Source organism: Terrapene carolina, unplaced genomic scaffold (genome assembly GCF_002925995.2).
Source record: "Terrapene carolina triunguis isolate 2854851 unplaced genomic scaffold, T_m_triunguis-2.0 Scaffold210, whole genome shotgun sequence".
Classification (NCBI taxonomy): domain Eukaryota; kingdom Metazoa; phylum Chordata; order Testudines; family Emydidae; genus Terrapene; species Terrapene triunguis.
Genome location: NW_020664561.1, coordinates 34,369,258 through 34,386,293, shown reverse-complemented (window position 1 = coordinate 34,386,293; position 17,036 = coordinate 34,369,258). Strand labels below are relative to the sequence as shown.

General features: G+C 44.5%; 1 protein-coding gene across 1 annotated transcript in view; it reads right to left on the bottom strand.

The window, feature by feature from the left end:
* Positions 1–16,829, bottom strand: part of CNN3 (calponin 3) — a 45,818-nt gene extending 28,989 nt beyond the window's left edge. Inside the window, exon 1 of the mRNA XM_026655423.2 lies at positions 16,752–16,829. Within this exon, the coding sequence (XP_026511208.1) occupies positions 16,752–16,808 (57 nt within the window). The 5' untranslated portion in view covers positions 16,809–16,829. The remainder of the gene's footprint in view (positions 1–16,751) is intronic.
* Positions 16,830–17,036: the final 207 nt, after the last annotated feature.

Here is a 17,036-nt window from a genome sequence, read left to right as displayed (position 1 = left end):
CTTAAAATTTGATTTCCTGTGTTGAAACCATGCCCCTACAATCTGCTTAAAAGATTGGATGACTTCACATAAACGGCAGATCAAGGCAGCTGGCAGTCCTCTGCTGTAACATGGTCTGTGTCAAGAACACACCCCCTTCTAGAATACAAAAGATGGGAAGAAAAAAAAACAGTCTACCAAATAGAAGAATGAGCAACTTAACTGCTGGGGCCACAGCAATTCTCCATAGGTCAGGACTGCAAGGAAGCTAGAAGAGATGGCGTGACGAAGTAAGGAAATGTTGCCTATTAGGACACTTTCCCCTCCCTCCATGCAGGTCTTGGGAGAAAGAAACCCCACCCTCAACTCCATACACAAAAATTCCCTGCAGCCAAGCCTCTTCTCCACTCTTCAGCCAGTTTCCTGGTGGGAGTGTAGTTGCCCAAGATATTTAGTCTCCTTTCTCCAGGGAGTGAGAAGAACTTATCAATCAGCTGCTTCAGGCCCTTATGATCCATTCTGCTCCACCCTCTGCTCCCCCAGCACCTGACAGACTTGGAAAACTGGGTTCACCAGCCCCCTTAAGAATCTGCTTCTGCCTCTGTAGCCCATGGTGAATCCTTGTAGGGTTTAAGAACAGGGGGAAATGGAAAAGAAGTGTACTCTTAACCCTGGTGTTCCTAAAGACATTGTCCAGCGCCTGATAATATTCTGGATCTGGTCATTACAGTACATCATTAGGTCTGCATCCAGGAAAGCTCTCTCTTAAGACAGTCATAAGAAGATCTAAAATTAAATTACTTTTAAATAAATAAATAAATGACACCAGCAGGGTCTCTTACCAGTAAGGTAAAATTAATTATGGTTCATCACTTAATGATTTTTGGGACAATAACTCCTTTTATATAATGGATTACCCATCATCTGACAGATTCTGAATAAGCAACATCTGCTTCCCAAAGATTTCCTGAAAACAGTTGAAGTAAGATTAGTTACTCGTATTTTAAACTATTTTCCTTTGCTGATACCGTCTTTTACATATACAGTAGATTCCACTAAACAGCAACCTATTAGCTTTCCTTCTATGGAAACATTTTGCCTGGAATTATCCAACTGACTAAAATTTTAATTGGTCTACTTATTGGTAACATGCTTGCTGTTTATTGGTAATTTTATTATGTGCCATGCAGCTTTGTGGGTCCCTGGCACCTTCACTCCATGTGGAAATCATGGCCACAGGTAGGTCTGCAACATTAAAGCCAGGGATGAAAGCACCAGGATGTGCCAAGCCCATACCCCAGGGTAGGCTGTGGGCAGGGCAGCAGCAGGGAGGGGGGCTGCTACCCTGATGCCAGGGCTTGCTACAAGGAGTGGGGGCACTGGAGGCCCATGGGACTGAATGGTATCTCTGGGCTCTACAGGCTGCATCCTCCGCTAGCACCAGGAGCCAGGACTCCATGCATTTTAGCACTTCCATCCCTGGCTGTAACCTCCGGTGTTCCCTTGGAAAGCAGGTATGCAGGGCTGCAGCCAGGGAAGGAAGAACTGGGACCTGCCAAGCCCAGGCCCCCTGTGCCAGCACATGATAAAGTGCAAAGCGCAGGGAGAGGTACCATGCAGCCCCAACGCTTCTTTCTCTGGCTGCAATCTAGAAGGAAGCCCTGGGACATGCCAAGCAGCAGCCGCAAGCAGTATGTGATGCTGCAGCCACGGAAGGCATATCCTAGTACAGGGGTCCCCAACGCGGTGCCCGCGGGTGCCATGGCGCCCGCCGGGGCGTCTAAGTGCACCCATGTACTGGCCGGTGGACGAGCATCCGCCGAAATGCCACCGACAAGCAGCAGCATCCAGAAGCATCGCCACCGAAATGCCGCCGATTTTCGGCAGCATTTCGGCGGTGATGCCTCTGGATGACGCTGCTTGTCGGCGGCGACGCCTATCGATGTTGCCACTTGTCGGCGGCATTTCGGCGGATGCTCGCCCGCCGCCACGGTCCTCCATGGCTCGTCTAAAAGGTTGGGGACCACTGTCCTAGTGCTTCATACCCTGGACACAAACTGGCAAATCTGCCTTTTACTTATTAGCAACTGCCTATTACTGGCAACTTTTAACCGTCCACTAAGGGGGTGTTAATAAGTGGAATCTACTGTATAGTTCTCCTAGATGGATTTATATAAAGCACTAGGAATTCTAAAGTTGATACTGATCTTTTTCAACCTAATAAATGAAAACTCAGTAGTCACCGTCACATCACCATATCACTGATTTCATATTACAATGATCTGTGGTCTGACACTAACTATTTGTATATGGTCTACTCAGCGGTTCTCAAACTGTGAATCAGGACCCCAAGTGGCATGCGACCCCATTTTAATGAGGTCATCAAGGCTGACTTAGACTTTCTTGGGCCCAAAGCCGAAGCCCAAGCCCCACCACCTGGGGTCAAAGCTGAAGCCCAAGGACTTCAGCCCTGGGCAGCTGGGCTTACGTTACAGGCCTCCTGCCTGGGGCTGAAGCCCTGGGGCTTTGGCTTTGGCCCCCAGCTAAGGGTGGTGGGGCTCAGGCTTTGCCCATCCCCACCCAGGGCGGCAGGGTTCGGGCAGGCTTAGGCTACAGTCCTTCCTCCTGGGGTCATGTAGTAATTTTTGTTGTCAGAAGGGGGTCACAGTCCAATGAAGTTTGAGAATCCCTGGTCTACATTAAACCATCTACATTAATCCTATGGGTTGGGCATGCCTAACCCCTCTAAGAAAAACCCAGATGCTACAGGCAGTGGCACTCTTCAACCCAACTTAGTTCTGAAACAATATAGTAGAAAGCACTACACTCATGGTAGTGCCATATTTCAGATTAAGTATAAAATGGAAGCCCTCGCCATTTGTCCTTTAAAGGTTTCATGACCCCTATTATAGGGTTAAATGTGTGCTGGTTAGTATCTTGGCCAAACTCCAAGTTAGTTAGTTACATTTTGCCTTCCAAATTTCCCCATCTTTCAAGAAAACAACTCTTTACTTCAGCCTAACCTGATGTCACTGGCTTCTCTGCTGTTAAAGTGCATTCTATTTCAGAAGGGTTGCATTTCAGTGTTCGTTTTTATATTTCATCTAATGTGCTTTGGGACTATTAGGACTATTGAGAAACATCATATAAGTCTTTTTTCTAACTTTAAGAACATAAGAACAGCCATACTGGGTCAGACAAATGGTCCGTCTAGCCCAGTATCCTGTCTTCCAACAGTGGCCAATGCCAGGTGCTTCAGAAGAACTGAACAGAACAGGTAATCATCAAGTGACCCATCCCCTGTTGTTCACTCCCAGCTTCTGGCAATCAGAGTCTAGGGACACCGGGAGCATGGGGTTGTCCCCCTGACCATCTTGGGGAATAGCCATTGATGGACCTATCCGTGAACTTATTTAATTCTTTTTTGGGCCCCGTTATAGTTTAGGCCTTCACAACATCCCCTGGCAACGAGTTCCACAGGTTGACTGTGCATTACGTGAAGTACTTTTTCCTTTGGTTTGTTTTAAACCTGCTTCCTATTAATTTCATTGCATGACCCCTAGGTTCTTGTGTTACGTGAAGGAGTACATAACAACACTTCCTTTTTCACGTTCTCCACATCATTCACAATTTTATAGACCTCTTTAATATCCTTCTTAGTCATCTCTTTTCCAAACTGAAAAATCCCAGTCTTTTTAAACTCGCCTCATACAGAGGCTGTTCCACACCCTTAATCATTTTTGTTGCCCTTCTCTGTACCTTTTCCAATTCTAATATCTTTTTTGAGACGGGGTGACCAGAACTGCATGCAGTATTCATGGTTTGGGTGTACCATGGATTTATATAGTAGCATGATGATATTTTCATCTTATTTTAATATCTACTTTCTTGAAGACAGTCACTACTATTCACGAACTGTATTTAGACTAGACCACTGCTGCAATAAAAAGTTTCCTAAAACAAAATCTCCACAGCAGAAGAAAAAGCCATTTAGTCAGATATGCTCAGACTACATCTTCTGTGTGGAATTAAAATCTGTATACGATACTTGAAGTTTAATTTACTCATTCTACAACATAATGCTCTTTTGGAAACTCTTTACTGTCAAGTTCCTTCAGCATGACTAAAACCTTTATGTTTTGGTATCTATTATGAAATGTTCAATCCAGTCATGTCTGCTAGAGATAAAATGAGCTTTTGTGGAAACAACCAAAGATTATTGTTTTTTAGTATCTGCTATACAGGAAGTTTCTGCATTGATTTCAGAAATTGCAACATAAACTGGAGTGCAGCTTTAAATATTTATAGTATTTAAAAAAAATTATTTTGTTGCAGAGAAACTTCATCAGATTAATTGGTCAGTGAACATATTGTCACACAACACAAACTTAAAACATGCTGTTAAAAAAATCAAAATTCCAAATGTAAATGTATAGTCTCAAACAGTTACGCAAGAGGGACGGATTGAGGCAGTACAGTGTGTAGTGTTTAGGATGAACTACTTGTAAAGCATTTTTTAGCAAAAAGGTTTTAAAGGGAAGAAAGTGATTTTTCACATGATCTCACTTAGAAAAAATCTGTTTCAAATTGCCCTACGTGTCCTGGCCTCCAGCTTGTTTTATTGGAAGCCTTTCCTGTACAGTTCCATAGGGGATAGGAATCTCTCTAAAAATTTTTCCTTAAAAGGATGTGTTAGATGCACACTATATATGGCATTACATAGCTACAGAAGCTAACAGTTATGAATAGAGAAAAGCTTCTATCTATCCTTTATATTCAATGGCAGGTTACTGCAAAAAATTAAGATGTCTTTTGACTTAAGATGGTCACAGATAAAGGTGAGAGAAAATCAAATTCACTGAAACTTCATTGTCATGAAACAATGAATGAATTAGTCATCCCCTTATGGTATTGATATGGCATCAAGAATGTAGCAAAATTTTCTCTAAAATTTCAAAATAAAGTCACACATTGACACTGCATTCAAAACAACTTCAGCTGTACATTTCAACAAGCAACCATTACTGAAATGCAAGTTAAACCTGTTTAATTCAGAGACCCCCATCCCACTTCCTCAGCTTGGTTCAAACAGGACTCAAGCAAATTGTCTTTCCCACATTCTTAATTCAAACAGTCTTATGATGCATACAATAAGCGTAAGTCATGCAGTTAACTTTTCTGTACATGTTACTAGACTCTTGGATGTTGACCTCAGCAAGCTTCATATTCTTTCATTACTAACAGTTTCAGTAAAGACTTTGGAGGACTAGTCAAATGAATAGTTAAGTTATTGCAATAAATATTAAATTTCTTTTATTGGATAAGTAATTTTGTTAAAACTTAAGTACATATTGGTCATCTAAAGGAGTAAGGAGTTCAGTATTTCAAATCAGAGTCCATGGGAGTTCTGGCACTTTCAAAATGGTCAGTATTTCAAGAGACTTTTTTTTTTTTTTTAATTAAAGAAACCTCATGACACCAAAACTGTGGTTTATTCAATGATTGGCTGAAGTTTTCTGGGAAAATCAAACTTAGAAACTTAATTCTGATTGTCTATCTGTCCTCTATTGGCAAATTTAAGAACTTTACAGTCACCATTTTTACTGTGTCCAACTCAAGTGTCCCTCAGGAATTTCAGGAGTTGTTTGATAATTCTATTAATGTAGGGTGTGATACTAATAAGGTTCCTTGTACTCTTCAAATCTGTGAAGTTCTTAAGTATATATTTATTTCATTTCAAATGAGATTAGTCTTTGGCTCAGCACAAACATTGCCACATTGCTCTGGCCAGACAGTAGGGTGTCACAACATGAGTGTAATCACAAATATGGACCGTCAACTCTGAACGCCAACCAGCTTTTCTACAACTGGCGTAGTACTTTATAGTAGGTCTGGTTCATATATTAACATTTTAGTATTAAACATTTATAGGAGTACCCAAAGGCATTCAGAATTGGGGTCCCATTTTGCTAGCCACTGTCTAAATACAAAGTGGCCATCTGGTAAGTTCTCTGGAACACCTAAAAAAGACAAGGATAGACAATGGGTTGGAGTCAGAGATATCCATGCAAAGGAACATGGTAGAGATTGGCATGATTTCATTAGTTACATGTTTTGTCGATGTGGGGTTGTTTCTAATGGAGGTAAAGTGAAGGATGAAGTGAAATGGCATGGCAGGAGCAGGGGAGTTAGTAGTTGATTAAGAAAAAGGAAGGCAGAAGAGAGGGTGGTCATTTCTCATCACCTGCCAAGTTGTGGTCAGCAGGAAGATTTCTGTAAGCATGGTGGGCAGAAGTGAGTTTTAAGGAAGTATTTGAAGGGGAGTAAGGTAGTGCCTGAATCATTTTTTTCCCCAGGGATTTACTATACATGAGGGGCAGCATAAGAGAAAGCACAAATGTGTACAAAGGAAAAGCTGACTGATGGGCAGTAAAAACTAGAAACTGAGTGGAGCAAAGGTTGACATCACAATTAAAAACTCTCCTTTGCTGTGCTGCCTATGCAAAACTTGACAATGGATAGGACACTGATATCACTTCCCATCATGCTGACCAATACAGTAACTCCTTAAAGTCATCCCGGTTAACGTTGTTACATTGCTGATCAATTAGAGAACATGCTTGTTTAAAGTTGTGCAATGCTCCCTTATAACGTTGTTTGGCAGCGACCTGCTTTGTCCACTGCTTGCAGAAAGAGCAGCCTGTTGGAGCTAGCTGGTGGGGGCTTAGAACCAGGGTGGACTGGCAGCCCCCGTATCAGCTCCCCGCTCCCCTAAGTTCCCTATGTGCCAGCCGCCCAGCAGGCTATCAATTGTCGGGCGGCTCAGCTGACCTCCCCACACTGCTGTGTGCTGCTCCTGGCCTCTGCCTTGGAGCTGCTCCTGGGAGCCTCCTGCTTGCTGTGCTGGAGGGGGAGGGGGGGGGAAAAGAGTGTCAGGGTGTCCCCCTCCTCCCCGCTCCTGTCCCCCACTTATCCCATCTCCATAGAGTGGGGGGGGGGGGAACACAACAGGGCTCAGGATGGAGGGAGCTTGCTGACAGTAGCTGCTGTCTCAACTTGCTGATCTACTTAAAAAGGCAATGTACTTAGAGTGGGGTCAGCGTACTTAAAGGGGCAATGCGCATCTCTCTCTCACACACGGTATATGTCTCTGTCTGCAATGCTGTCTCCCCTTCCTCCATTCCTGCTGCCTTGTAGAGTGAGAGAGTTAACCCTTGAGGGCTCAGCTGAGTGCTAGTTCATCATGTAGCAGTAAGGCATTCCCTGGGAAATATCCCACCCTCTGACTTCACCACCTCAACCAAGCTTCACAATCATCATTGCTGTGTACAGTATTAAACTGTTTGTTTAAAACTTATACTGTGTGTGTGTGTGTGTGTGTGTATGTATGTATATATATATATATATATATATATATATATAAAAAAATAAAATATAGTCTTGTCTGGTGAAAAAAAATTCCCTGGAACCTAACCCCCCCATTTACATTAATTATTATGGGGAAATTGGATTCACTTAACATTGTTTTGCTTAAAGTCACATTTTTTCAGGAACATTACAACGTTAAGCGAGGAGTTACTGTACTATCTCACTGGTTCCTTGTACTCTTCCAGCTATCTGTCTGTATACATCTGTTGTCTCTTGTTTTATAGTTTAAACTGTAAGCTCTTTGGGTAGGGACCATCTGTTTGTACAGTGTCTAGCAATAGAACTGCCCATGAATAGGGCTGCTAGCCTAGGCACTATGTTAAAAAAAAAAAATTAAAAGTTACTAGAGCAGCTCTGAAAGATGGGAGTTAGTTAGGAAGGTTGAGAGCCACTGATTTAGAACAATCCTTGCTTTTTAGACCTTCCTAAAAAGCAAGGATTGTTCTAAATCAGTGGCTCTCAACCTTTCCAGACTGTTGTACCCCTTTCAGGAGTCTTTGTCTTGCATATCCCCAATTTACGCCTCACTTAAAAACTACGCTTACAAAATCAGACATAAAAATGCAAAAAAGTGTCATAGCGCACTACTACTGAAAAATTGCTTATATTCTCACTTTTAACATATAATTATAAAATAAATCAACTGGAATATAAGATATTGTACTTACATTTCAGTGTACAGTATATAGAGTATATATGGGGAGGGATAGCTCAGTGGTTTGAGCATTGGCCTGCTAAACCCAGGGTTGTGAGTTCAATCCTTGAGGAGGCTATTTAGGGAACTGGGGTAAAAATCTGTCTGGGGATTGGTCCTGCTTTGAACAGGGGGCTAGACTAGATGACCTCCTGAGTCCCTTCCAACCCTGATATTCTATGATAAACAAATCGTCTGTATGAAATTTTAGTTTGTACTGACTCAGCTAGTGTTTTTTATGTAGCCTGTTGTAAAACTAGGCAAATATGTAGAGGAGTTGATGTATCCCCTGGAAGACCTCTGGATATTCCCATGGGTATCCATACCCCTGATTGAAACCATCTAAATCATCCCCAATTTCCAATAAAGCTTTGACTACCCCTGCTCTAAGCCGACAGAAGAGAGCTCTCTCGTTGACTTGGCTACAGCTGCTTGAGAGGGCTGGAGTAATTAAGTCAATGGGAGTAGCTCTCCCACCAACATAGCACTGTCCATACCAGTGCTCAGGTCAGTGTAGCTTACATCACTGAGGCTGGGTCTACACTACCGGGGGGGGCGGGAGGGGGGTCAACCTAAGATGCGCAACTTCAGCTACGTGAATAGCGTAGAAGTTGTGTATTTTAGGTCGACTTACCTGGCTGTGAGGACGGCGGCGAGTCGACCGCTGCCGCGCCGCCGTCGACTCCGCTTCCGCCTCTTGCCGCGGTGGATTTCCGGAGTCGACGGCAGAGCGATCAGGGATCGATTTTATCGCGTCTTCACTAGACGCGATAAGTCAATCCCCAATAGATCGATTGCTACCCACCGATCTGGTGGGTAGTGAAGACGTGCCCTGAGAGGGGTGGCTTATTCACACCCCTGAGCAATGTAACTTATACCAACCTAAGCTGTAGTGTTTACACAGCCTAAGTATAGAAAGAGTGAAAGTGACTAGTTCGAATATTCTATGTAAGCTATATTACTCTGACAATTCATTTGTTTAGCTACATGGACCTGTGGAAATTCATCTTAACTTCAAGTCAGAAAATATATACAAACTTTTAACATTAGTGATGTAAATGTATATAATTAGTGCACATACTTTGGACAGTGTCAGTTAAGTTTGCATTCTATTAATAGTTAACTATGGAGTCACTATACCACCACAATATCTACATTTTGTAACTTGTTTCTTGTTGAATCATTCTCTCCAAGAATATGCTTATAATTATGCATCACTTCTTCCTGCGCTGGGTTCACTGCACTCAAATATTGCATATTGCTAAGCTTCCACTAAAGTGAATAAAAATGCTCTGGTCAATATTCCATAATCCCTATGTACCAGTTAATGCAGAGAATGCTTAGGAGTAACTGCTAATAGGGACAATACAGAGACACTTACGATTAATATATACAAATATTAAATTTAGAGAAGTCACCTAACAAACCACAAAGATACTTTACAACCACAGAATTATTTCCACCGCAGTCCCCTATTACCAAAGAGTCTGGAGTTTTAAGTATTTCAATTCCTTTCACACATGGATCCAGAGAGTTTCATAGTTCCTTGGGAAACAAACTACAGAATTGAGACAAGGAGTAATTTTTTTTAGTGTTATTCACAATTAAAGTGATGTTTAACTAGCAAATGTTTATCCATTTAAAGAGCTACTGTGAGGTGAAAATAATGAGACTTGAGTCCTGTTATTTGATCATAAGAACATCACATCACTATGTACTCCAAAATATCTTTGGGTTTTATAAGGGAATATTGCACTTAATTCGTAATCTCTTTTACAAAGAGTTCTACTATGGATGTCAGATTTAATTTAGTCTCCATATAGAGGAAACAAAAAGACTTGGACTATAATTCAAACTGAAAATGTTTGAATTTTAACAGTGTAATTAAGATATTAAGATCGCTTGCATGTTTTATAGGTGTTAACATATGCATTTACCTCACACAATGAGGGAAAAACTAGACTGCAGAAATCCTACATTTTTAGATCACCTCTGCAGAAGATCTCATATGCCTTTGCGCACAACTCATCCAGAGAGACAACAATATGAGCAAAGTGAGGGCATGTTTACACTTACCGCCCGAGCGATCGATCCAGCGGGGGTTGATTTGTCGCGTCTAGTGAAGACGCGATAAATCGACCGCTGAGCGCTCTCCCATCGACTCCGGTACTCCAACGGAGCAAGAAGTGTAGGCGGAGTCGACTGGGGAGCGTCAGCAGTCAACTTACCGCAGTGAAGACATCACGGTAAGTAGATCTAAGTACATTGACTTCAGCTATGTTATTCACGTAGCTGAAGTTGCGTAACTTAGATCGATCCCCCTGCTAGTGAAGACCATGCCTCAAACCTACACACTATTCATTTTCATTACACTCCTCTAGGTGCTACTAGAGATGTACTGTGTGCAGCAGCACATGTGCAATCCTCTGTTGCTATAAGAAAATTAGGTAAGGCAACTGAAACAGAGCAAGGAAAAGATATACAGAAGCATATAGTTTATTTTTGAAATAAGTAGGGCAACGATATTTGAGTTTGGGTGAAGGTGGGGGAGAGGAAAGAGGGCAAACCAGTCCAGTTGGAGGCACCCAAGACTCTAACCCGCTCCTAAATCACTAACCCTAAAGCTTTAAAAAGAAACTCCTAAGTAGGTAACAGAAATAAAAATTGTAAGTTTAAATATTCAGAAAAAGGTCACTTGTGGGCAAAGAACTGAATTCAAGATTTTGTGTTTGCCCTACAATAACTGAAGATATCACAACCTAAAAAATTCTCTGTCAGCTGTTGCAGGAGAAAAAGTCAAACTTCTTGGCATTATTCAGCCCAAATACTCACTTAAACTCCTTCAAGTTTTCTCCTTGGGAGAGAGGCAGAGGCAATGTTCCACTCCTGCACACTTTCAAAATGGGGAAGATGTTTTATTTCCAAGCTTCTTTTAGCTACCAAGCTCCAACTTCAAATTAAAACAATTCACACACACCCCTGCGTCTTTGCACTTGCCCTTTCAAGGTCACAGCTGCAGAGAGGATAACTGAAGCTTAGTAATGTTCACATGGGTCAGAAAGACTATTCTTGTGTCAATTTCCTGCTGGAGCTGATGGTTTTTGCCAAGCACAGTATGGAAAGTGGCAGCATGACAGGGGTGGGCAAACTACGGCCTGGGGGCCATATCGGGCCCTTCAGACATTTTAATCTGGCCCTCAAACTCCTGCTGGCGAGCAGGGTTGGAGGCTTGCCCTGCTCCCGTGCTCCAGCCAGGGAGTGGAGTCGGAGGCTTGCCCCACTCCACGCATGCCGTGGCTCTGCATGACTCCTGGGGGCAGCGGCATGTCCCCCCTCCGGCTCCTACAAGTAGGGGTAGCCAGGGGGCTCTGTGTGCTGCCCCCACCCCGAGCGATGCCCCCACAGCTCCCATTGGCCGGGAACCAGGGCCAATGGGAGCTGCAGGGGTGGCACCTGCAGACGGGGCAGCGTACAGAGCTGCCTGGCCGCGCCTCCACATAGGAGCCGGAGAAGGAACATGCCACTGCTTCTGGGAACTGCTTGAGGTAAGCACCACCCGGAGCCTGCACACCAACCCCCTTCTGTATCCCAACCCGCTGCCCCAGCCCTGATCCCCCTCCTAACCCCTTGGTCCCAACCCGGAGAACCCTCCTGCATCCTCAACCCCTCATCCCCAGCTCCACCCCAGAGCCCGCACCCCCAACTGGAGCCCTCACCTCCTCCCACCACCCCAGCACCCCAACTCCCTGTCCCAGCCCAGAGCCCCCTCCCACAACCTGAACTCCTCATTTCTGGCCACATCTCAGAGCCCACTCCCGCCACACCGGGAGTCCTCACCCCCTCCTGCACCCCAACCCCCAATTTTGTGAGCATTCATGGCCCGCCATACAATTTCCATACCCAGATGCAGCCTTTGGGCCAAAAAGTTTGCCCACCCCTGCGGTAAGATATAGGGAACACAATACCAAGCCAAATTTACAGACACACTGCCCCCAATAAGTTCAACACTCTCCCTTTGTGTCTATTCTTCCTTTCCCAGTTGTGGGAAAAATTAGACAATCTAAAAGTATAAAAAACCCACAACCCCCAGCAGAAAGGAGCAGCAGATATAGCATTTGGATAATGGCATTTGCTGGGGTCTGTCAACACATCCTAAAAACTTAAATTAGTAAATGCCCATACACCCAGAGGTCTCATGCCTTTTGGATACTGAGGATGGGGAAGAGGCTTGCTTTTTTGTTGGGGGGGGGAGGGGGGAGAGGGTAGGAGAGATTGGAAAGAGATGGGTACATGGCCCTGGTCCAGCAAGAAAATAATTCCTCCCTTTCCCCCTACACTGTCTGGCACCTTATGTTTTCCACAAGGCGGAAGCACAGACTCCTGCCAACTGCAAGCCATTTCATTTGTAACAGTACACTGAGGGGGAAGTAAAATGTCAGGCAAAGTCTGTATCTTGACTGAGGATAGTTTTATTTGGCCCCCACTTCATTACTGATACCACAGAAATACTTTGTCCAGTCTTTTGAAGGAAACACAAAATATGGAATCAATCTTTGTTCCGAGACCTTACCTACACAAAGTTGTAAGCAGATTTAAATTGGTACAAAGTGATTTAACTCCCTTATATGTGCACTCATTTTGCTTAGAGTACTTTCTATCAGTTTAACTTAAGTCAGTAAGTAATCAACTTAAGCTAACTTGATAGAAGATACTTGTAAATTGAAACAAAAGCATCCACACAAGAGGGTTGCATGGATTTAACTAACTCCGTACAATTTTCTTGTGTAGACAAGACCTTTGAATACCTCTGCTACCACCAATTATAAAGACATCTGTTTGAATGGGGAGAGGAATGTTTCCCATAAGAGAGGCAAAGCACCCTACTAATAATGACTAAGAGGCTAGGAACAAAAGGGAAAAGACAAGTTCTCTCAGAGTAAACATGGAGTTAGAGCTTAGTAATGCAAAAAGTAGATGGAGCTTCTGAAGCTCCAAATTACACTTAAAAAAAAAAATCAAATAATGCTTTTGGAGCACCAAGACTGTTTAAAAAAAAAATTCTTACAAACAACAGAACAGTAACAAATATCTTTGAAAACTGTTACAATGCCAAATGAGATGATAAAACCAAATCAAGAGACTTCTCTACCCAGCTCAGAAAACAATCAATCAAAACAAGACTAGAATCAAAATTTAAGGAAAAAATGAATGTTTGCCATGTGCATGAATATTTTTAGAAAGCATGTCTGGAAAGGTGTGACAAAACTGGGTCACTAAAGTAAAAAAAATGAATCAAGCAACTGATGAACAAAGCTCATTCTCAAAACACAAGAAGTTTTAGGAAAGGGCCACCTGGACCTTAGTAGAGCCATTTCTTCCTGGTCTTCTGGAACTTTACATGAAGGGAAGACCTACAGTAGAACCTCAGAGTTATGAACCCCTCAGGAATGGAGGTTATTCGTAACTGTGAAATGTTTGTAACTCTGAACAAAACGTTATGGTTGTTCTTTCAGAAGTTTACAACTGAACATTGACTTAATACAGCTTTGAAACTTTACTGTGCAGAAGAAAAATACGGCTCTCTCTTTACTTTTTAGTAGTTTATGTTTAACACAGTATGGTTCTGTATTTGCTTTTTGGGAGGGGGAAAAGAGGGGGGAAGTCTCTGCCACTGCTGCTGCCTGACTGCATACTTCTGGTTCCAAATGAGGTGTGTGCTTGACTGGTTGTAACTCTCATGTTCATAACTCTGAGGTTCTACTGTACTTCACACTCAAGATTCTTCTTAGGAAAGAAGCTGTAAGTCTGACTGCATTATAATATCTTGTATTTGATCTCTGCATTAAGGACAAAATTCTGAGAACAGATGCCCAGTGCTACAAAAAGAGAAATTAACTCCATTCTAAATCCTTTATGTTGGTGTTGAGTTGACAGATGTTACTGGGTGAAGCCACAAGCCAGAATAGAAATCAGCCTTAAGTTGCATATGGAGGGAATCTTTTTGGAAAGACAATCCTATTAAAGAAAGCAGAGAAACCAGTTCCTTACTCAGATAACAAGGACTCAGCCAGGTGAAACATTTAATTCTCTATGGAAATAGGTTCCACAGTTTTATTTACTATTTTAGTATTATGGACTGCTGTCAGACATTCATGGGGCCCAGTAGATTAAAGAAGTTGATGAAAATAAGTGGAAGAAAGAACACAAAGCTTCTTTGCTACTCCATGTACATAACTCACAACTTGTAAAATTATTTCTCTGTTAACAGCCAAGAACCTTAATTGGGCAGAAAGGAATTACTTCTTCTCATTAACATGCTCAAATGTTTTATACATTTTTACCATAACCTTACTAGACAAACAACTCTGGAAATCTAAAAGAAACTCCTTGAAATAGGTATCTGCTTAGCCAGACTCCCCAAGGTTTGTAACTAAACATAACTATGTAAGAAAGTCAATAGATATCAAGGAAGAAAATTATATTTTGGATGTTTTGTAAAATCCTCTACATATTTTTGGGCTAGTCTTAAGTGTAAAATAAAAATGCACCCAATGATTCCACTAGACTATAAATCAGTATGAAACAGCATATTAGAATTTAAGTCAAGTCTGATGCTGGATTTGGTACTTTGCAAACAAGTGAAACAACCAGTTATGAAGTAAGCAACATGGTTGTGTTAGTAGTGTACTTTGTGTTGAAAAATTTTTTGCCTGTGCCAAAACAAATGCTCAGCTCTGAATACTATCATTTAAGATTTGATTAATGGAATACTAATAAAAGCATCTTTCAAAGAGCAGAATAATGGGAGAGAGAGAACAACCAAATCAAAAACAACAGAAGAAAACCAGTGAAACGCTGCTCAAAGGCCATGCTACTAATGTTAGAACTGTTAATATCAAAGCATAGGTACTTTGGGAGGTATTTTCACACACACTTTGTAACAGATTAAAATCACTATCAAAAGGAGAAGCAATTGCTGAATTAATATTATCTGTACCATGTGTCTCTGCCATGATTGTACTACTGCAGGAACATATTTTATTGTGGCTTAGGTGCCACTGGAGCATGCCTTTTTGCATTAGGCAATGAGATGAATGTGATGGTGGCAATCCTGAAATGCTTTATTTCCCCAGGAGACTAATGGAACCTAAACCCCAGCAGCAGTAGCTGCTGCGGCCTCACCCTCCCTAGTCCTCCTTTGTGCGACTCTTCTACCCACCCCCTTTTGGCTGGAGCAGCAGAGGAGACAATGAGCATTCTGTGCACAGCGCCCACGCGATTGGCTGGTCTCTCCTCAGTACCCCATGATGTAATATGATTGGAATGTATCAGAGCTTTGGGCTGGAATTATTGGGGAGAGGGGATTTCTCATCCCTTTCCCAGACCAAAGAGTTCACTAATTAACAAGGAGACAAATACCACCCAGCTCCTCCACCACCTTTCATACAGTCTGTTTGTATGCAAATCTAATGGAGAGAGTTAAAACCCTAAAAGCTACAACGGTGAATCAGGAATTTCATCCCCTCAGCAAGTTACAGACTAGAAAGATAGGGGAGGGAGAGCATATGCAAGAGTGGAAAGGCCGTGTTGGGGGGGAGGGACAGAGAGGTAGATAGTAGTCAATGAAGGGATAAGCATGGATGTGGTGGGGGGCACTAGCAGTGATGCAGCCAGGTAGAAGGAATGAGTCGCAATGTTGGGGGAGAAAAAAGGCGCTGGCATATTACACATTGATACAGACACGTACTACATGAGTCTGCTGCTCCTAGGAAACTCTAGGAGGGAACGTTAACTTTGAAAACATCGTATTGCTCAGTGTGACAACGACGTTTACTGACTAGACGAATATGCCCTGAGCGGTCAGGCAGAGTCACGGCATTTTGCCAAGTCCTTAATTTGTTCCAGGCTTGCCAGGACTGAGCCCTGGCACCTCTAGGCTCAGCAGTTCATGGCCCGGGCACCTCTGGGCTTGTCGCATCAGTTGTGAAAGTAAAAAAAAAATTGCTTACGCCCTGGTACCTAATTGCTTGAGCCTCAGGGCTCCTTCGGGACACATTAAGCACTGCGTTTACGCCGGGGGAGGGCTCGGCTGGCAGACGGCTCAGCAGGGGGCTGCCCTTGCTAGGCGCACCTCAGACACGCCGCAAACACCAGCAAGGAGCCGGACTCCAGCCACGTAGCCCGGAGCATCCCTCGCTCTCCCCGCTGCGGCCACCATCTCCGGGGAGGGGTGGGCCACGGCCGCGCGGAGCGGAGACCACAGGGACACCCGCAGCAGCCTGCTCCTGCCCGCCCTCCCCCCGAGCGAGGGCCCGGGGCGGGCGCACCCCGCTGGCCGCCAAGGGAGCCTCGTCCTCCTTTGTCTGGCGCGCCCCACAAGGCTCCGCGGAGGGAGCCCTGCTCCAGGCGGCGGGCGACGGCCGGCGACTGCTGCCCCGCGCCCCTACCCCGGCGAAGGGAGCGCTGGGCGGCGATCACGGCCCCCACCACAGGCGGGCAGAGCGGGCGCAGCGAGGGACGACGCCGGCCGGGCCGGGGAGACAATGAGGGATCCTGCCCCGGAGCGGGAAGAGGGAGCGGGGAGCGGGGAACCCGCCCCCGGGGGGGGGGGCGCCCGGCCCCACCGCCCCCGCGCGGTCCCGGCCCCTACCTTGTTCTTGACCTCGGCGGAGAGCCCGTACGAGGGGCCCTTGTTGAAGTGAGTCATGGCGGCTGCGGAGGGTCCGTGTTCTCGGCGGGTGGCGGCCGCTCCCTGCGCTCTGCTCGCCGCTCCTGGCTGGGGCTGCTGCGGGGGAAAGTCCGGCCCGGCCGCGGCGGAAAGTTCTAGTCCCTCCCCCGGCCGCGGCCCCGCCGCCCCCCGCGCGCAGCCCCCTCCCTCGCCGCCGCCATTGGAGCAGCCCGCGGGCCAATCCGGAGGCCGGACGGGGGGCTCGGT